The sequence below is a fragment of the Schistocerca cancellata genome, chromosome 10, assembly GCF_023864275.1.
Source record: "Schistocerca cancellata isolate TAMUIC-IGC-003103 chromosome 10, iqSchCanc2.1, whole genome shotgun sequence".
Taxonomy (NCBI): domain Eukaryota; kingdom Metazoa; phylum Arthropoda; class Insecta; order Orthoptera; family Acrididae; genus Schistocerca; species Schistocerca cancellata.
In genome coordinates this window covers 67866402-67889161 of record NC_064635.1, presented here as the reverse complement: position 1 = coordinate 67889161, position 22760 = coordinate 67866402, and the positions used below count along the sequence as shown (strand labels likewise).

Genomic DNA, 22760 nt, shown 5'->3' with positions numbered 1-22760 from the left:
TAGTAAGGTTTAAGTAGTTCTAAGTCTGTGGGACTGATGACCTCAGATGTTAAGCCCCATTGTGCTTAGAGCCATTAACACTGCACAAAACCATTTAATTGTAAACCAGTATAGGTATATGCCTGATTAGTAATTACATCCTAGTAAACACAAATGAATTATTTCTTAATTCATAATTAATTTACTCATTTTAATATAAAACAATAAATTTGTTAATTATACTTGTAAAACAAAAAATTAACTCACTTATTTTGTGGCAGAATGTGCAGCGCCGCAATGCTACGAAGCTGCTCCTGGGCCGGGAAGACCAGAAGCCGACGGTACAGGGCTGGCTGACCAAGGTGAAGAACGGGCATGCCAAGCGCTGCTGGTGTGTCCTCATCGGTAAAATGTTCCTCTACTTCAAGTCACCCGGTGACACTGTGAGTTGATCCACAATTATAATTTTATATTTCCATTATAATACTGCACACTGTCATTACTCTCTTTGAAATAATATGTTCTGATCTCTCATAACTGTGTACAAAACAAAGTTTCAGTAACCTTAACCTCTGCGCAAGTGACAACTGAAGCAAGCTCCCAATTATCTGGGTGTGGATTATTCAGTTTGCAGTTTATCTATGGCTAGTTCAGCAATTTTTGGAAAAATAAATGATGCCTAAAGCATTCTGTTACAATAAAAATGAATATTTTTGTTTAGAATAAACTGTCTTTCACAAGACCCACATCATAGTAGTATAAGACAAGGGAGAACTCAATCCCACTGTTGCACTTTTGTGCAATTTTTGTTTTGTTTCCCATTTTATCTTGAGTTAATTGCAGGGGCCCTGCCCTGGTAACTTTTTGCAGCCAGTTTCCTGTCGATACATTTGCCAAGCCATTGGAGCTAAGTATCAATAATTTTCATTCCTTGTTTCCGGTGCATAAGTAACTCAGTGGGCTTTCAGAAATGATGTGCAGCATGTTTGTTAATATGGTAAACAGTAGATTCTGATAAAAAAATTCTATTTCAGATAAACTGTGTGTTACGATTACCCATGCAGTCTTGGATACACATAAATTCAGATATTCATGTGCAGTATTTGCCATCATAAATTTATATTTTCATGTGGAATCACAAACAATTATTTTGCAATATGTGTTGGATTTCTGGGGTCAGTTATATTGGAGAATAAAACATTTTCAGAAATAATTTCAAAGAATTATTTTGTTACATAAATTCATCTACATCTACATCTACATCTATACTCCGCGAGCCACCTTACGGTGTGTGGCGGAGGGTACTTATTGTACCACTATCTGATCCCCCCTTCCCTGTTCCATTCACGAATTGTGCGTGGGAAGAACGACTGCTTGTAAGTCTCCGTATTTGCTCTAATTTCTCGGATCTTTTCGTTGTGATCATTACGCGAGATATATGTGGGCGGTAGTAATATGTTGCCCATCTCTTCCCGGAATGTGCTCTCTCGTAATTTCGATAATAAACCTCTCCGTATTGCGTAACGCCTTTCTTGAAGTGTCCGCCACTGGAGCTTGTTCAGCATCTCCGTAACGCTCTCGCGCTGACTAAATGTCCCCATGACGAATCGCGCTGCTTTTCGCTGGATCATGTCTATCTCTTCTATTAATCCAACCTGGTAAGGGTCCCATACTGATGAGCAATACTCAAGAATCGGACGAACAAGCGTTTTGTAAGCTACTTCTTTCGTCGATGAGTCACATTTTCTTAGAATTCTTCCTATGAATCTCAACCTGGCGCCTGCTTTTCCCACTATTTGTTTTATGTGATCATTCCTCTTCAGATCGCTCCGGATAGTAACTCCTAAGTATTTTACGGTCGTTACCGCTTCCAATGATTTACCACCTATGGCATAATCGTACTGGAATGGATTTCTGCCCCTATGTATGCGCATTATATTACATTTATCTACGTTTAGGGAAAGCTGCCAGCTGTCGCACCATGCATTAATCCTCTGCAGGTCTTCCTGGAGTACGTACGAGTCTTCTGATGTTGCTACTTTCTTGTAGACAACCGTGTCATCTGCAAATGGCCTCACGGAGCTACTGATGTTGTCAACTAAGTCATTTATGTATATTGTAAACAATAAAGGTCCTATCACGCTTCCTTGCGGTACTCCCGAAATTACCTCTACATCTGCAGATTTTGAACCGTTAAGAATGACATGTTGTGTTCTTTCTTCTAGGAAATCCTGAATCCAATCACAAACCTGGTCCGATATTCCGTAAGCTCGTATTTTTTTCATTAAACGTAAGTGCGGAACCGTATCAAATGCCTTCCTGAAGTCCAGGAATACGGCATCAATCTGCTCGCCAGTGTCTACAGCACTGTGAATTTCTTGGGCAAATAGGGCGAGCTGAGTTTCACATGATCTCTGTTTGCGGAATCCATGTTGGTTATGATGAAGGAGATTTGTATTATCTAAGAACGTCATAATACGAGAACACAAAACATGTTCCATTATTCTACAACAGATTGACGTAAGCAAAATAGGCCTATAATTATTCGCATCTGATTTATGACCCTTCTTGAAACTGGGAACGACCTGCGCTTTCTTCCAGTCGCTAGGTACTTTACGTTCTTCCAGCGATCTACGATAAATTGCTGATAGAAAGGGGGCAAGTTCTTTAGCATAATCACTGTAGCATCTTAAGGGTATCTCGTCTGGTCCGGATGCTTTTCCGCTACTAAGTGATAGCAGTTGTTTTTCAATTCCGATATCGTTTATTTCAATATTTTCCATTTTGGCGTCCGTGCGACGGCTGAAGTCAGGGACCGTGTTACGATTTTCCGCAGTGAAACAGTTTCGGAACACTGAATTCAGTATTTCTGCCTTTCTTCGGTCGTCCTCTGTTTCGGTGCCATCGTGGTCAACGAGTGACTGAATAGGGGATTTAGATCCGCTTACCGATTTTACATATGACCAAAACTTTTTAGGGTTCTTGTTTAGATTGTTTGCCAATGTTTTATGTTCGAATTCGTTGAATGCTTCTCTCATTGCTCTCTTTACGCTCTTTTTCGCTTCGTTCAGCTTTTCCTTATCAGCTATGATTCGACTACTCTTAAACCTATGATGAAGCTTTCTTTGTTTCCGTAGTACCTTTCGTACATGATTGTTATACCACGGTGGATCTTTCCCCTCGCTTTGGACCTTAGTCGGTACGAACTTATCTAAGGCGTACTGGACGATGTTTCTGAATTTTTTCCATTTTTGTTCCACATCCTCTTCCTCAGAAATGAACGTTTGATGGTGGTCACTCAGATATTCTGCGATTTGTGCCCTATCACTCTTGTTAAGCAAATATATTTTCCTTCCTTTCTTGGCATTTCTTATTACACTTGTAGTCATTGATGCAACCACTGACTTATGATCACTGATACCCTCTTCTACATTCACGGAGTCGAAAAGTTCCGGTCTATTTGTTGCTATGAGGTCTAAAACGTTAGCTTCACGAGTTGGTTCTCTAACTATCTGCTCGAAGTAATTCTCGGACAAGGCAGTCAGGATAATGTCACAAGAGTCTCTGTCCCTGGCTCCAGTTCTGATTGTGTGACTATCCCATTCTATACCTGGTAGATTGAAGTCTCCCCCTATTACAATAGTATGATCACGAAACTTCTTCACGACGTTCTGCAGGTTCTCTCTGAGGTGCTCAACTACTACGGTTGCTGATGCAGGTGGTCTATAGAAGCATCCGACTATCATATCTGACCCACCTTTGATACTTAGCTTAACCCAGATTATTTCACATTCGCATTCGCTAATAACTTCACTGGATATTATTGAATTCTTTACTGCTATAAATACTCCTCCACCATTGGCGTTTATCCTATCCTTGCGGTATATATTCCATTCTGTGTCTAGGATTTCGTTACTGTTCACTTCCGGTTTTAACCAACTTTCCGTTCCTAATACTATATGCGCACTATTTCCTTCAATAAGAGATACTAATTCAGAAACCTTGCCCTGGATACTCCTGCAGTTTACCAATATTACGTTAACTTTTCCTGTTTTTGGTCTCTGAGGACGGACGTTCTTTATCAACGTGGAAGGTGGAGGGGGGCAGAAAGTAATATAATATCAGGTGCATCAGGACTTCATGCGGAATCAGTGGCAGTGAGTGAAAATGCATGCCAGACCGGGACTCAAACCTGCGTACAAGGCAGTTGCGTTAACCATTGCACCATCCGGACACTTGTGTTTATCGAAAATGCATGGACTATCTCAGCACGCTCCTCGGTAGACCCAGACTCCCACCTAGTGCCACCAATATGCTGTCCCCGTCCATATCCTCTATGCTCACTAACTTTTAGATTCCCACCAGAAGTCAAACGATACTGTGCATCCACACTGAAGGTTGTGGATTCATTGCCCATCAAGATGAATCAGTTATATGAATGTGTGGTGTCTGTTCTTTCAGACATGTGCCTTCCTCTCCCCTCCACCTTCAATCTACATAATATGTATCCAGCTGCAGATTCCATGTTCATATAATTATGTTATTATGACTGTTTTGACTGTGTTATTTTGTTTGAAACAAAAGAATATCAAATTAAGAAAACGACCATTTTGAGTTTCACAGATTTCAGAAGTGTCGCACTTTCATTCTGTTAAGAATCCGATGGGGCAGATCAACATGCGTGACGCCCGCGTCGAGGAGGTGGACCACGTGTCAGACTCCGACAGTGAGGACCGTGACCCCGACGGGCAGCCAGGCCCGTCCGACCTCACTGTCGGGATCTTCCCGTCGCACCAGGGACCGACGTACCTGCTCGTGCCCAGCAAACAAGAGAAGGTTAGCCGGCATAGCAGTCAATTTTTCTGCTGTAGAAAGAAATTTGTGAAGTTAAGTGGCTGTTACTGATATGTTTGTGGCCTGTGACCAGAATAATCCAGAAAGTAAATTTCCCAAATAGCTAAAAGATAACTTCCTATTTGTTGTGAAAAGCAGGGTAGTGCACATGAAAGACTTAGGATGCGACCGTTGGCACTTTGGGAGTGTTTGCAGTATGGCTTTTGTTCATCCCAAAAATGACAGTTTGATTCCTCCTTTCACCAGCTGTGACATTTTGAACTCACTGAACCTGGTATCAGTTGAAATTTATCATCAGCTTTGTGCAGTGTATGGTTTAAATTTAAGCAAGCAGGGGGTGTATTGCCAGAACTGGCTAGTTTTTCAGGGCTGTAAGAATTCCAATGGTGCGGCAGCCTTGTGGAGATTTGTCAGTTCTTACTGAGCCATTCACTCTGCAGCAGAGTTACAGTGTTCCAGAAACTTACAAGAAAGTTAAAACTGTGTGCTGCGTCAGGACTCAAACCAGGAACCTCATCTTTTACATATGACATGTTTACCAATTGAGCTATATGGCATGAGTCATGAAATAACCTCACACGTGATTCTTCATGTTCCTTTCTCTATTTCACAGAAGCTTTGTGGTGTAGTGTATGGGAAAGTACCATTGTTGACTGGCTGTGGGAGGACACAGGATGACTTAGAATTTCTGTTTAGTGTGGCAGCTTGCTCTAAATGTAGAAAAATGTGAGGTAATGCAGATGAGTAGGAAAAACAATCCGCTAATGTTTGAGGGCATTATTACTGGCCTGCAGCTCAACAGTCATGCCAGTTGAATATCTAGGAGTAATATTACAAAGCAATAGGAAATGGAACAATCACGTGAGGTCAGTAGTCGGGAAGGCGATTGGTCGAATTTGGTTTATTGAGTGAATTTTGGAAAAGTGCAGTTCCCTTGTAAAGGAGCCCATTTATAATACAGTAGTGTGAACCATTCTTGAGTACTACTGGAGTGTTTTGGATCCCCAGAGGTTGGATTAAAGAAGACATTCAAGCAATTCTGAGGCTTGCAGCTAGATCTGTTACCGATAGTTTTCGTTACCCACGAGTATTACAGAGATGCTTCGTGAACTCAAATAGAAATCCCTGGAGGGATTTTACAGTAAATAAAATATATAAAAAGCAGATCTGCTGGATTATTATTAAACATTATACAATTTGTTGAGCTTACAGAACAGCTTAAGCAACAAATATCCTTTCCAAAAGGTTTTTGTGTTGAGAGGACTTACATTCAGCTCTCCCCTTACATCTTCATTCCTGTGGGTACCTGTCAGAGTGTTATTTCCAATTCCATATCAGCTGTCTGTGTATGAGGATTACTTTTCTGTTTGAGATGGAATATATTGTCACATTGGTGGAGTATTTTTGGGGTTAAATTTTTAGTAATCTAGTCATCCTGGTATAAGTTTTGAGTGATAAGTGTTTGTACCTCCTTATGTATTGAGAAGTATGTAATTATTATTAGCATAAAAATTAACTTGGGAAACTGTACTATTACAAGCAGACCTACCTTCTGGAGGTGAAATTCTTAATATTGTTAACAGACACATATGTACTGTGGATACTTTAACGTGGCAGTCGGGCGTGAGCATTAACAGAAAAGAACTTAGACCAAAATGGGAGGGATATGGGGGTCTCAGACATCCATAATTTTTGCTCCTTCAAAAGAAGAACTGATACATGGCGAGAGTCATCACCGATCCACTGCATGGTAGTGGTAATTGTATCTGAAGTAGCCTCTTACAACACAGAGTAAAACAGAGTACATAAAATGTTCGGTAGTGGCTATGATGCAAATGGTCCTCGAGGTTGCCAGTGTTGTAAGTGAGATAGTTTAGGCCCGACCTCTGCTGGCATTGTACATAACCGTGTTTCAAAACACCCACATTCAAAACTTGTAGATTAAAGGGTCCACACACTAAAAACAGCTGAAACTGTCTTAGCTTTTGGAATTATTAGTTCCTTCCTTGCGAAAGAGAGAGGGAACAAGTTGGGGACAGTTAGAAAGGAAGGACAGGTCAGTCAGGGCCAGGATGAGAGGAAGCCATGTGTGTGTGAAAGAAAGGAGCTGATAGTTTAAAATGCTGGCTAATGTGTTCCTCTTGCTTTTATATGTATCTATTGACAGTACTGTATTGTTATAACTATTACATTTCTTGTTTTTTGCTTTAGTTCTAGCTTCCATAACAGTGAAGGCAGTTAATGATAAGGTGATTCCATTGACTGTACATCTTTGTTCCATTTGTATGCATTACTTTGAAAGCTACAGCTTTGTTTTACTTTGCATACTCTATTGTTTATGCAGCAGAGTCAACAGACACAGTGCTGTTTGGAGGTCACCTCCAGTTTCACTCACGAGGAATCGAGCTCACAAGGGGAGGCCACGATGTTGGGATCTCAGACACTTCAAACTTTGTACAACTTTATTAGGCCATTAAAACAACATAATGTGCAAGTAGTAAGGTGGACTACACTGGACATTCTGAGAAAATCGCATCTATTATGTGGCTTATGTATCTGTACATAGGTGCCAGACATTAGAGTTCATAATGGTCAAATGGTTAGCATTCAAGCTCCATAAGATGATGGTTTGCCTTCCACTCAAACATAATTTGTAATCTATATTTTTTTCATCACTGGTCACATTTTTTAAATTTATATGACATTTGAGAGGTAATATAATTAAATGAAACCATATGTATTTGCATGAAGTTTTAGTGAATTTTTATCTTACTATTTTTAATTACATTTAATTATTAGAACCAACATATTTTTAACCGTTGACAAAAAAACGGAGAAATGCATAGAGTTTTCATAAAAATGTATGCCTGTTGTGATTTGTGAAATCCCTTATACATTCAATCTGGTAAAGTAGCAAGAACTGCTTTGCAACTTGATGCTTCAAGCTGCAGACACAGAGGCAGACCCCATTTGGCATTTAACCTGCATAGCGGTGAGACATTGCTAATGTAGCAAGAATAAATAATGTAGATGCAAAATTTTTGAATATCACAGAATTTACACTTTCACCACAAAAATTAAGGTGACCCCCTGTTCTGCGACTATCGAATTTCATGACAATTCGAACCGTCTACTCATCCGTGACCCTCTCGCAAAGTACAAACACTAGCCATTCGACCACACTGACTTCTTATGGCCGGCACCTGTGCACAGATACATCAGTTACATAATGTACACATAAAAATTCTCTTGCAATTTTCTCAGAATTTCCAGAATAGTGCATATTAATATTTGCACATTATATTGCTTTAATGGCCTACTAAAGGTGTACAATGTTTGAAGTAAATCCATGATCCCAATGTTGTGGTCCCCTTTTGTCAGATAAATAGTGAGGTACAGATTTTGTAGTGAGGTACAGATTTTGCTGACAAGTGTGTTTTGCATTGTGCCACACAGGACCAGTGGATGTACCACCTGACTGTGGTGTCTGGCGGGGGCCCGAGTGCCGGCACGCAGTACGAGCAGCTCGTCCAGAAGCTGATGGAGACTGATGGGGATCCCAGTGAGTGACCCTTACCTCCACTTCCTGCGTGTGCCTGTGGCTATTTGCTAATTAGTTAGTTGTTAGAATAGCTTATATTTTAGATGTTTCATGTATACTTCTGTACTATCCCCTGCCTCTCCCCAACTTGGTTCTCATCATCATCACCACCATCAGGAATTTGTGCCAGTGAGCCGGGTAGGAATTTTGTGAATGATGTATCTCCATTGATTTCTGTGCTGGTATATTTTTTTCTCTCCTCTGCATCAGACATAGAGCTGACCTAAGGAATTTCATTTCACAATCATGTATCTGGCTCTCTTCTCTCTTATTTATGACACAGGTCTCCAGACTATACGTCAGGATGGGCAGGAGGTACATTTTATACGTGGTCTGCTTAGCTCTTAAAGGTCTCCTTTATCCCATATTAGACTTCCTGCTTAGTGGAAGAAGTAGGATCCTTTTGCTAATCTATTTAAGACTTCTAGTTTGGCACTTCCATCACTTGAAACGACACCACTGAGATACTCAAAACTTTTCACACATTCGGCCTTCTCTCCTTCCAGTATGATCTTACGAGGTGTGGGTACCCCAGCCACTCATCTTAATTCCCACTGTCCTACTCTTACCCTCAATCAACTTGAATTCTTTAAAATTTTTATTCCAATAACCCAGCATCCTCTGAATCTCTATTTCTGTCTCTCCCCAAATAGCGAAGTCATCAGAAAAAGCAAAAGCATTGAGATCATCATTTTCTTCTTCCTTAATTTCTTTCATGATTGTGTCCGAAACCTTAGCTGGGTGGTAATGTGCTTGCCTACAGTGTAGCGGGCCCAGGTTCGATTCCCGGCCGTGTTGGAGATTTTCTCCGCTCGTGTACTGGGTGTTGTGTTATCCTCATCATTTCATACTCATCACCGGCATGCAAGTCACCCAATGTGATGTCGATTGAAATAAGACGTGCACTTGGTGGCCGAACTTCTCCAGATGGGGCCTCCTGGCCAACTATGCCATATGCTCATTTGACCTTTTTTTTTTTTTTTTTTCCGGGTTGTGTCTGTAAGCATAAAGAAGAGTAATGGAAAAGTCAGCTGCAGTGCTGAACACCTTTCCTTGTCTTAAACTGTTTTGATCTTTCACCTCCTGCTTGTAGACTGCTTTCACAACCTTCATACAGTATCTGAACTTTTTAAATTAATGAATCAGGGCGTAATTTTACCCTCCCACACATCACCATTAAATTTCTCTGTCTCTGTAAAAGTTTCAAAAGCTCTGAGATGCGTAAGATATACAAAAGAAAAAAAACTTTTTACTTGTCTTCATTTTCTCTTGTTGCTGGCTGCAGTTCTCGTGTCTAGGGGTACATTCTGGAGGCTGAAATTTTGATTTTGTGCATTCCAGTTGGCTAAATAACTGATAAAGATTTGCCTGTCATACTCTTGAATTTCATTCTTTGTCACATTTTTCGGTACCACACCGTCCTTACAATTTCCACTTCCATAATATCACAAATTACATTGTTAGTGTCAATCATAAAAATACATCTGATTCCATCAGAGGCATGCTTACTATTACTTACATTCTACAGTACTAACAACATTCCAAAGAATTTACAAAACAAAAGAGTTTACAAACTTTCTTGACAGAAGAAGAAGTTATGTCATTATTTTATAAATAAATCCAGAAATAAATTTAATAAATATCGTCAGATTGTGCAGTTAGTAATAGCAATTTTTAAGTATGCCAGATATTTTGTAATTTCAGATATTTCTAAAAGATGAGTAATTTTAACCATTAGTTCATGTTGATTGTGACAAATTAATTTCGTTTTATACATTTTAGCCTGAAATGTAATACATTATATACAAAATCACATGAAATTCGTATAGCTAAACAGCTGAGATAATGTTCACCTATACAAGTTACTTGGTATCGACTATTTCCATAAAAAAAAGTTAATGTTAGAGGAGGGTGTCTCATTACTAGGGACATTATGTTTTCTCAAGCATATCCATATTTTACCCCTTGGTACATTGTCATATGCTTTTTCCAAATCCAGGAACACTGTTATTAGATCCTTTCCTTTTCCTCAATATTTATCCATTAACTGACAGAGGGAAAAAATGAGGCCTGTTGTTACCCTCTTACTTCAGAATCCATGCTGTTGTTCCTCAAATTCATGTTCTAGGCTTTTTTCTTAGTCTCTGTTCTCTGATCTTTTCCAATTACAACAAGGCAATGTGATAGCAGTGTAATTTTTCAGTAATTGGTGCACTTCTTTGTCGTTCTTTCTTAACCAACAGTGCTATAATTCCTGTTTTCTGAGATTTTGTTCTATTGTGTGAAAAAATGAGTTGCCTGTAATATGGTCTCAATAGGAAAACGGGAAAGGGTGTCCCTTAGCAAGGAAGGGGTGCAGGGAGGTGAAGTGCATAAAAGTTATTTTATTTCTTGTCTCAAAAACTATTGCATATTAATTCATAAACCAGTAACTTGAATTTTATCATCAACCAGGTGAGATACCTATGACATTCTACAGAGATTAAGCCAAAGAAAATTGTCCCACTTCTGCCAGCAGATTGCTGTACGTCAGTGGGGTAATGAAGATCACGGAGCAGTTTCAATGAAAATATACATACAATTGTAGACTTATATTGCTAATCTCAGTGTATTCTATATCATGGAACATGTATTCTATTCACATATGTGGTTTATGGAGAAGGGAAATCTCCTATACAAGATTCACTTATTCCACAATCAGAGATTTCACAAAACACAGCTTGGCCTGTTTGTCACCAACCCACTTCAAGAGGAAGAGGGAAGGAAGACTGGGCTTAACATCCTGTCAACATCAAGGCCATTAGAGACAGAACACAGGCTCACGCTGCGTCAAGGATGGTTCAAAGGAACCGTCCTGGCATTTACCAGGAACAATTTAAAGAAATCACAGAAAACTTAAATCTGGATAACTGGATGCTGGTTTGCTCAGCAAAACTTACCAATCCATTAAAAAAGTGCCCTGTAAGAGCCACACTATTTATTCAACCACAGATCATTTTATTATGGCATTAGATGTGGCAGCTTAATACAACAATAAGTATAATTAAATGTTAACAACAACACAGTGATATAATTACTTAAAGGTTTAGTTGGTTCCAAAGCTAACATCACACTACTGATACACTTTAGATTGTAACATTTTAGTTTAGGCTTGACTGCATCTGCTATGAATATCAGCTGTGATTTTTGCACACACTGGTGACACTACAAGCCCACCTTTTTGGCTGACATCAGGGCTGTGGTGATAACCCTGGCTCTCCATTGCTTCATTGTTCGTTCCCAGCTGTCTGTCTGAAAAATTGAGGAAATCTCTCTCCATAATGAAACATATATTTAGTCTAGGAAGATGAAAGGAAGTTGCCATTTTCTATCATGGACCTTCAGCATACAGTTTTCCATTAATATGCATAATACGCTACTCTATGCTGAAAGTACTGAGATACTTAATTTTTTCAATTTTTACCTAACCCATTGTTTTTTATCAACCCCTGCAATGGTTAGTTCAGTAATACTATATTGAACAGTACATATTATTTAAGAAGTGTGAATTTTTAAACACATTGCTTTTAGATGTGTCTCTACTGACTGTAGACAATCCACAGTGAATTCACAGTGTGGTATTGTTGTAAGTGCATGCTCTGAGACTTTGAAAGACATTCGGTGTTTTGCAGACTGCGTGCTGTGGAGGCACCCGCACTTGCTGCACAGCAAAGAGTGCATCGCCTCACCACTGACCACGCTGTCATCCGAGACGATACAGGCTGAGGCCATCAAGCTGTTCAAGGTGACTCGTCATTCTAAAAAATGAAAGTAAAGAATTTGTGATCAGGTCAACCAGAGAGGGTGTTTAGAGTTCTGTGTGAGAGGAGAGAGGATTTCTGTGTGTGTGTGTGTGTGTGTGTGTGTGTGTGTGTGTGTGTGTGTGTGTGTGTGTGTGATTTAATACATAACTTGTGTCATTCCATGGCACTTAAAACTATCTTGTTATTCCCATGTCCACAAATCTCTTTCTTGAAAGATGACATTACTTATGGTGAAATTGTATATTTATGTTTAAACCACTACTGGTCACTAGTAATTTTCAAGTGGAAGAGTGGACAAGTGTATGTCATACAGCACATAGATGTCAACTGGGGCATCTAGTCATGCAGTTAATTGCTCATTCCATAAATGTGAAAGTATGACCCTAAAAATTGTTTGTTTGTCAGAATGAGTGAAAATGTTTACTGTGTAAGACTCATGCTTACTTATGGATCAGTTGTGTGAGACATTATATAATTAGATGCCCAAATTGTGGTTTCAATCTCACGTGAATTGTCTGCTTGAAAATAGCTATACTGTGTGCTTCTGGAGGAATAGCAAATATTTTATGAGATTGTCAGACTCATAACAGGGTAGACATGCCACCAAGTACTTGGGTGGAGGCCCCAGTACAACAAATAGGAACACACAAAAGGAAATAGAAGTATAAGGAGTACTTTTCTTTTTTGTGGAAGGTTCCCTCTTCAATGAAGAAAAGAGGATTTTTTTTTTTTTGGGAGGGGGGGGGGGGGGCTGAGTAATCCCTCAGTTACAGAAGGACCTGTCTCAAAAGCTAGGACTACTCCCCCCCCTCCCCCCATATTTTTTTTAACTTAGGAATATTTTTACTAATAGTCTGCTGTTTTCAGTCTTGATATTTTAGTTATCTGTGTAGGTTCAACAATTTGCAGAGCTCCTACTTTCGAGGACTCTGTAAACATTTTTGGGGACAACATGTGCTACAATTTATCACCTAGCATTCTGTGGATGGTGCAGTTATTAAATAAATGTATTGTGCATTACATTGGAGGGTCATTACCTTGCAGGTTATGCAAATAAAAACAGTCTAAACAGATATCATTTCATATACTGCATTCTCATCGATTCCATCCTGATCGTTGATTCATTACATTTCAGTGCATTTAATTCATTTCAGACACAGTTATAAATTTTTGCAGGAAAATGTGTCACACAAAATTTAAGAATGAGTGAGGATTTATTGGTGACTGTTATCAGTTGGCCATAAAATGTTTGTCTTGTATTATGATGAAAAACTTCCACATTTTCAGTTGCACTTCACATAATTTAACATAATTATCACTGTCCTCTGTGATCCAGATGACAATTCATGATTCAAGGATCTATTCTAGTAGCAAATGTCCCATTATTCCTGTCAATTTTACAATAGTTAGATTGCTATTCACCATAAAGATGACACATTGAGTTGCAGGCAGGCACAATGAAAAGATTGTTATACATTAAGGTTTCACCCAAACCGTTTGGAAAGAAAACACACACATATTCATGCAAGCAAGCATGCCATCTCTGCTTGCTCAAATGAATGTGTGTGTGTGTGTGTGTGTGTGTGTGTGTGTGTGTGTGTGTGTCTTCTTTTCTGAAGAAGGATTTGGCCAAAAGCTAAATGTGTCACAGTCTTTTCATTGTGCCTGTGTGCAATTCAGTGTGTTGTCATTATGATGAGTAACAATTATCTTTTTCCTAATATTGTTGACATTCCAGTGCACAATTTCCATTGTTTGACTTTTACAATAGTGCTGTTCATTATGTGCTCATATTTGGGCCTGTGCATAAACACACAAAGTTTACAGTAAAAGGAAGAAATTTCATGTCAAACCCACAGCTTTTGGTCAGTTGTAAACAATTTCTTTATTTATTTGCATTTATATAATTTTGCAGAGCTATCAATTCATAGGTGAGCATTAAACAATTTATGAGGCAAGTTCTACTGAATTTTATATGTTGTGTTGTTTCGGCTAGCTGAACTGACTTGTCGGAAGTGTAAATGCAAATCTAGATGTTGCTCACTGAGGAAGGCAATGATCATGTGTCCAGATGTTGGTAAGCACTAATCACTTGTTCACTATTTTTGTCTGACACACTTTACGCATAACACAAACAAATGTGTTATTCTTGCATGTGGTTTGATGATTAGCAGCTGTATGGAACACTATTCCAAATTATTCACTGAATCTGAATTTCTGGATGTAAGTTGCAGCTTGACGTGGCATAGACTCAGCAAGCTGTTGGAAGCCCCCAACAGAAATATGGAGCCACCCTGCCTCTATATCTGTCCATAATTGTGAAAGTGTTGCTGGTGCGGAATTTTGTGCATGAACTGACTTGTCAGTTATATTCCAGAAATGATTAATGAGATTTGTATTACCCAATCTGGGTGGCCAAGTCATTCGCCTCAACTGTCCAAAAGGTTAAACCAATTGCAAACAGTTGTGACCCAGTGGCATGCCTTATTGTCATCCATAAAAATTCCATTGTTGTTTGCGAACATGAAGTCCATGAATGGCTGCAAACAATCTCCAAGTAGCCGAACATAACCATTTCCAGTCAATGATCGGTTCAGTTGGACCAGAGAATCCAGTCCATTCTATGTAAACACAGTCCACATCATTATGGAGCCACCACCAGCTTGCACAGTGCCTTGTTGACAACTTGGGTCCACGGCTTCATGGAGTACGTGCCACACTCAAACCCCCACCATCAGCTCTCACCAACTTAAACTGGGACCCATCTGATCAGGCCACAGTTTTCCAATTGTCTAGTGTCCAACCAGTATGTTCATGAGCCCAGGAGAGGCGCTGCAGTCAATGTCATGCTGGTAACAAAGGGGCTCATGTCAGTCATTTTTTGCCATAGTCAATTAACACCAAATTTTGCCACACTGTCCTAATGGATATGTTCGACGTACACCCCACATTGATTTCTGCAGTTATTTCACGCAGTGTTGCATGTCTGTTTGCACTGATAACTATATGCAAATGCTGATGCTTTCAGTCATTAAGTGAAGACCGTCAGCTACTGTGTTGTCCATGGTGAGAGTTAATGCCTGAAATGTGGTATTCTCAGCACACTCTTGACACTGTAGATCTCAGAATACTGAATTTCCCAATGATTTATGAAGTGGAATGCCCCATGCATCTACCTCTGATTGCCATTCCGCATTCAGAATCTGTTCATTCCTGTCGTGCGCCCATAATTAGGTTGGACACCTTTTCACATGACTCACCAGAGTACAAATGACAGCTCCACTAATGAACTGCACTTAATACCTTGCATATGCAATAATACTGCCATCTGTGCATATTGATATCCCATGACTTTTGTCACGTCAGGGTAGATGTATTATCCCACAGTGATGTATGAAAATATGAGACTTGAATATAGATGTCCTACTAATCATGAGTGGTTACCTTAACCACTCTGGCTATCCATGCACACTTCCCAGCCCGATCAAAATCTCCATGTGTCACAGTCCACATTCTTATGTTTTTATTAAAAATGAAACTCCTCCAGCTGTACATAACTAGTGTTGTTCTGGCACTAGTTACTGCCCGCCATCCATGTGGAGCACGTATTGATCTCACTGCAGACTAGTACTCAGCCACATACAACTGATACCATCAAAGTGTACAGGCCTGAAGATGGCGTTGACGCAATGTCGAAACTAGTAGCCAAATAAATATGAAACCTTAAGTACAGCTGGAGGAGTTTCATTTTTAATAAAAATTATACAGGCTGATGTCCCACCAATCATCCAATTTAAATATGGGTATACAAATACATTCTTATATAGTCTCCCTGTTTAATCTCGCGTTGCTTGATTCCCACTTAGAAAGAATGACACTGCCAGAGGGAATCAAGACATTTTATCATCATATGCCCTGTTCAGCTTATGAAACTTACGAGGTAGGGTCCAGAAGTTTCTGGCCTGACACATTATTAAAGCTGTAAAAATAAAACAGTGATGCTACTTTTCAGTGTAATCATCCTTTATTTCAATACACTCTTCACGTCTGTGAATTAACAACTTCGTGCCTTTCAAAAAGTAATCTGATTTTTTATTGGCAAAATGTCCTATTACAGCACCTTTCACTTCATCATCATCATCAAATTTCCTTCCTTGAGGATCTTTCTCTTGTTTAGATAAGAGACAGTTGTCACTTAGGGCTAGATCTGGACTACAGGATGGGTGGTCAATCTCCTGGAAGCCACATTCCGTTACTGTACCCTTAACAATTGCCACCATATGCACTGGTGCATGTCGTGGAGAAAACATACACCATGTGACAGCCTTCCTTGCCTCTTCAGTTTAATAGAGTTGTGTAGTTTGTGCAGAAGTGAAGCATAGTATTGTTCACTCACAGTGGTGTTCCTTTCTTGAAATCAACTAACTCATCTGGAATCCCAGACGATTGTTGCCATGACCTGGTGGAGCTTCATCTGGTTTACACCATCCAAGAGCTTCTCTTGCTGACTGATGATCATAATAAAGAACCATATTTACATCCCCTGTAGCAATGAATTCCAGTACTTCTTTCTGGTTGCCATGGCACAGCTCCGAAAACATGGTGCAACAAGTCATGCGCTGCTCCTTCTGCAGTGCAGAGAGAAGCCTAGGCACCCATCTTGCACTGACCTTTCTCATGTGCAAGTGATCATGCATGATCTAGAGAATGGTTATTTTTAGGTGACTTAATCTTGATGCAGTTCCCTTGGGTTTCAACCAACTGTCACCCAGAACTTCACTTTCAACAATAATGATGGTTTCCTCAGTCACCACCTCAACAGGTCAACCAACATGTGAATCATCAGCGATGCTCTCTCTGCCTGGACGGAACTGTTTATATCATTCCTTCACTGTGGAGTATGCAGGGGAAGCATCATCATAAATACCCTCCAAACAGACTTTGATTTCAGTTGGTGCAAATCCTTCTTTTGTCTGAAACTTCGTCACTGCATAATACTTAATTTTGTCTGTTGCACCACAGCAGCAAGAAACATCTTGCTCAAATGGGTGTCACCATTTAACTGAGGCTAGTAGCAGGCTGACATTCATGTGCACATCTACTGACAGATGTTGCTAGCTTCCCTCAAAGGCATTTTAACTTCACACTTGTATTCAAGGTCTGACCGGAAACTTATGGAACCTATCTCCTACATATGATTTGACAGTTAGCAGCTGTATGAAATATTATTCCAAATTATTCATTGAATGCAAATTTCAAGACATTAGCTGCAGTGGGAATATATGTATTACGTAGCTGTGACATATGAAAGTTCATGCTGGTAGTGTCATTCTCCCTAAATGGGAATCAAATAATGTTACAAGATGAAAAAGGGAGATGTACATAAGACTATGTTATAAGGACATGGACTCTGACACATGGGCTTTTGCTTGGCCCATGAAGCATGCATGGGTAGCTGAAGTGATTAAGATGAGTGCTCGGATTGCAGAAATACGGGTTCAAGTCACAGCACAGCACAATTTTTTATGTGTGATGATTGGGTAATACACTTATATCCATTGTAGCTGATGTCATGAAATTCACATTCAGTGAATGATTTGGAATAGCTGTGTTTTTCATTTCTACTAGGTGTCAATCAAAAGCAGATGTAACACCCAAAAAAATCAATCTAGTGCATGGAAATGGAATTGCAACTTCAAAAACATGCTAAACTTTCAGAGAAGAATAAAACATTGTGGCTGAAGGCGGTGTATTGTCAGTAAAAATACCTTGAGTCTTGAAGCTCCAACCACAGACAGCTCATGACAAAAATGTCTGTTATTAATATTATTTTTATATGATTTTATTGATGAAAAGCGTCACTGTGCATCTGGGATCCAATGAAAATGCTGAGACACAGGCTTGCTATTATTTGAATCCTCCTCCTGGGGCCTTTGAACAGTAGATCATTTATATCCAATTCATTGTGAATTTTGTATCCAACTGTAGCAGCTCTGGTTTCACCATTCAGATTCACAGATAATCAAATAATTATGTATTTTTTTCTTCCTTTTTCTTCCTTTCTTTAATCAGATTGTTAGTTTCTTTGTTACCTCATTAATACTTTGATTTATTGTATGAATATATGGTGTCTATTCATCCAGACATGTCCAAAATAGCCATACAGTCATATAATTGATTCGCCTTGATGGGCAATGAATCCATAACCTTCAGTTTGGATGCACAGTATCTTTTGACCTCCTGCAGGAATCTAAAATTAGCAGCCATGAAGAACATGGATAGGGCTGCGCATAGGTGATACTAGGTGGAAATATGGGTCAGCTGCAGAATGTACCAAGACAGTCCATGCAGTTGCAATAAACACTGCATAGAATAGGAAGGAGAATCAGCATTGGTCGTATTTTTTGTTTTATTATCCACAAAATCGATTTTCGGTCACTTAGTGACCATCCTCAGTGCTGTAATATACAATTAAAATTGGTAGGCACTGGTATCAACAAGCTTAGAGAGATCACATGAGTTTATGTGATCGCTCTAAGCTTGTTGATACCAGTGCCTACCAATTTTAATTGTATATTACAGCACTGAGGATGGTCACTAAGTGACCGAAAATCGATTTTGTGGATAATAAAACAAAAAATACGACCAATGCTGATTCTCCTTCCAATTCTATCCATTATTTGGTCGTGGTGCACAGAACACTCCTTGGAGTCGCCAATCAGTAAACACTGTGTCTGGATGGTGGAGTGGTTAACGCAACTGTCTAGAAAGTGGGAGATCCTCGGTTCAAGCCAAAGTCTAGTGCACATTGTCACCCGTCACTGCCGATTCCGCATAAAGTCTCAATGCAGCTGATATCATCAGTTTCTTCCCTTCCCTTTTCTTTCTCTCCCCTCCACCTTCAATAAAAATAATACTTTTATTTATTCTAGAGAAACGTGTACTAGTTTGCAACCTGGTGTTCTTTCATGACTGATAGCTAGCTACACTCCTACTAACTGTTCATATTATTGTCCCACTATGCAATACATTTGTTTTAACACACATTCACTCATTTCTGGATAACTAGGCCACAGAAATTTTCACAATTTTAATGTTTTGGGAAATTTCCTAAATTTAATTCTGCCAAATTCTGTACCATCTTGTGGTATCTGCTGTGAGCTGCACCTGCTGTGGGTAAGTACTGACCAGAGTGATAAGCTGTAAAATTGTGACCAGTCACAGTAGTCGGCGTGAGGCTGACCCCGTGTCTGCTGTCCGTGTTGCAGTCGTGCCAGCTGTTCATCTCGGTGGCGCTGGACAGCGCGGGCATCGACTACCACGTGGTGCTGGCCCAGAACGCTCTCCAGCAGTGCCTCGACATGCCGGAGCTCCAGTCGGAGCTGATTTGCGCACTCGTCAAGCAGACGTCACGCCACACGCACCACCGCCTGGGGGTCCAGGTAAACAGGGCCGCCAACAAGCTTAAGCACTCGCGCGTAAGTGTCGTCACGTCTGCTTTCTCGCTCGTTGCTCGGTGCCTGCCTGCGCGCCGTTCCTGCAGTTGAGAATTCTCCTCTCCTCTGTTCCCCAGTCCCCTGTACCTCCTCTTCTCTCTCCGGAAGGCAAAGCAATGGTTCTCTGTGAGTGTTCGGGACAGTAAATAAAGTCTGTCAATTTTTCTCCTTCTTCGGTGCCAATACAGGTGTCATTAAATTAATAACAGTCGGGGAGAAAACTTAAACATAATTGTAATCCTTTAGTTGTAATAATCAATGATGATAGTAACATGAAACCTGGCAGTTTCAGGTGGATGTAGGTCACAGTGGTTAGACAGAGATGAGGATAATTTGATAGGATACATCAGCAGTGAGAGTTGCAACAAACCAGTCCTGGGACTGAAGATCACAGTGACAACATCAACAACAACATTCTGTGTTTTAAACAATGCCTGTACATCATCCAGAATCTGCTGAGCAATGGGAGAAATGATGGCAACTAGAGAAATTAGAGAGGCTGGCTAAACGGGTAAACAGCATTCTCAAGAAAGTATAATGTTGAAAGTGTCACAGTTTAATTATGTGAAAAATTGCTAAAAACTGAACAGTGCAGAAGGAAAGGAACAGGAATTTTTGTAAGGTAACTGATGTGATAAAATAACTTTTTTCAGTTTGATGGGGAAAAAAATTCTCACATTTTCAGTTAAAAATGTTTCATTTCAATTTTGACAGTTAAGAATTAATGACTTATAAATTACAAATAATCTCTGTGATTAGACATTTGACTGAAGAACACATTTGCTCACTTTCATGGCAAAATGTCTCACACAGGTGGTTCAGACTACGCATCCGCTGTACGAGACCGCAGTGCTTGTCACACTGAGTTCCCTTTGATTGTTATTTAGGTGGATGCGACAGTCTCTTCCGAAGAGGGAAGCGAAAATTGTGACTTATGTGGGTCATCACCAAATGCAGAAATATTTTAAGGTACTCAAAGTATACCAATATGAGATGTGAAAGTACTTGGAACTAGCTATCAACTATTTTAAATGTCGCAGATAGTAAATCAAAGGCAGTTGATCCATCCTTTTCCACTACTTTTCATGCAAAAAGATTGTTTTTGGTCTTTGGTTTGCAAATCACAACATTTTCACTTAGATGCTGAGAAACATCTCTAATTAAATTTAGAAGAGTATCCATAAAAAGATATATTTCTTGTGCATGTACACTATCATACAAAATCTTTCTCTTTCCTGTTCAACTTGTCACTGGCGACCACACTGTTTCAGTGACATAATTGAACTAGTGCAATGTAACAAAAACACCCGAGATAAAAATATTTAGTTTAAATTTCTTTAATCTCCGAGGACAATTTTGTTCAGTTACCCTTCAAAAATTCTTTAGCTGACATCCTCTTCCTTTCAGGTTCCCTGTTCAGACTTCCAGGCTTACCTAAAAAAGGATGAATGCCTGATTTTTATGAGAGAGGGCTGGTACAAAAGGTCTGGGACCCAGTGCAGGCTTGGGAGGAATTAAGTGCAAGGAAAATACTGAGAAGAAATGAAATTAGTGCACAGAAAGAGAAACAAAAGATAATTAACATAATACAATAGCAGACACACACATAAAAATACTACTTGTGGAAGCTGTAAACTTAGGAGGAGGCAAAACAGTTGGCCATTTGCTATTTCAGAGGATGAAGTTCCAGTACTGCTGACAGGCACAGTAATAGTACAAAAGTCATAGTGACTGACCCCTCCTTCTCAACCCTGTCCCTCTTTCCTCCATGATGAGGAACTGTCAGTTCTGAAAACTTTGAATATGTTTGTTTCTACTTTTAATGTGTCTGTCGGCAGTAATGGAGTTCCTGAAAGTAAGTACTGGCTAGCCACACCATGCCCTTGTAATTTTAATAAAAAGACCATCACCAGTTTTTCATCTCAGGGGTGACAGACGGAGTCACTAGAGGCATTAAGTAAGGTGCCAGCTTGGGGATAAATCAACAGTGCAGGCCTGCTGCGAGCAGTGGATGAAGTTTCAAAAAACTGTTACTGACTGTCTCTCATGTTCAAAGCTGATGTTTTTGTCAAGTTTGGCTTACGTTTATCATACCTTATTTTCAGAGCTGATGTTTTAGTCAAGTTTGGTTTATATATACATTTGCTGTCAACAGATAGTTTGGGATTTCTTTTTGTTTATCTCTCTATTTTTTCCATTTGTGAGTTTCATTTCTGTCTTGATAACAATAAAAGATTTTGAAGAGAATCAGCAGTTACTGAATCTGCTAATCAGGGAACCTTTATGTAATAATATTTATTTGTATGTTATTAAAAGGCACTTAAAGAAGGAGAACTTCAATCCATTGCTACTGTTTTATCCATTTATGACTTTATCTACTCTGATTGTTGCTTTGTCTCTCCTTCCTTTTTTTATGAACACACCTTTTAACCTGAACAATACAAAAATACTGACATTTATATTTATTTATATATTTTTAAAAATATGGTTTATTTTGCATTGTACCTTTGTAAATTTTGTTAGTGAAATATTTCTAAATGAAACTTTAAAAAATGGAAGAATAAATTTCTACACAATCACATGCAGCTATTGTAACATTAGGTCTAACTTATATTGCACATTGAGTTGTCTTTCATCTGCAGTTATAATTTCTTTTCTACATTATCAGTAATTCCTTATATCTGCCACCCCACTCTCCACAGAAATTTAATGCTTTCCAATTGACTTATACCATCTGGTGCCTCTAGTTTTCATAACTGTAGAATCATTGACAGTGGATGATATCGTTTTGTGCTGGGTTCATCACTAAACAATTCCGGATACCATTGACTGCTGTGTTACTATATAGTGTTTCTGAGCAGGGGATTAATTACTTGGCACTTAGCTTCCTCTGCATTAGAACATTTTCTGATTAATGGCTAAAATGTGTTTGTGCAGCAGTCTCTCCAAAGGACTCTGTACACACAAAAATAAGGGAATAAAATATGAATTTGTCGTATATGTTCCATTTACATCTTTATGATATTT

General features: G+C 39.3%; 1 protein-coding gene across 1 annotated transcript in view; it reads left to right on the top strand.

Moving 5' to 3' along the window:
- The window catches only part of LOC126106408 (uncharacterized protein CG43867), a 429676-nt gene that overhangs the window by 320948 nt on the left and 85968 nt on the right, over positions 1-22760 (top strand). The window contains exons 12-16 of the mRNA XM_049912680.1: positions 261-422; positions 4636-4815; positions 8290-8395; positions 12106-12218; positions 19506-19715. Coding sequence (XP_049768637.1) covers positions 261-422; positions 4636-4815; positions 8290-8395; positions 12106-12218; positions 19506-19715 — 771 coding nt within the window. The remainder of the gene's footprint in view (positions 1-260; positions 423-4635; positions 4816-8289; positions 8396-12105; positions 12219-19505; positions 19716-22760) is intronic.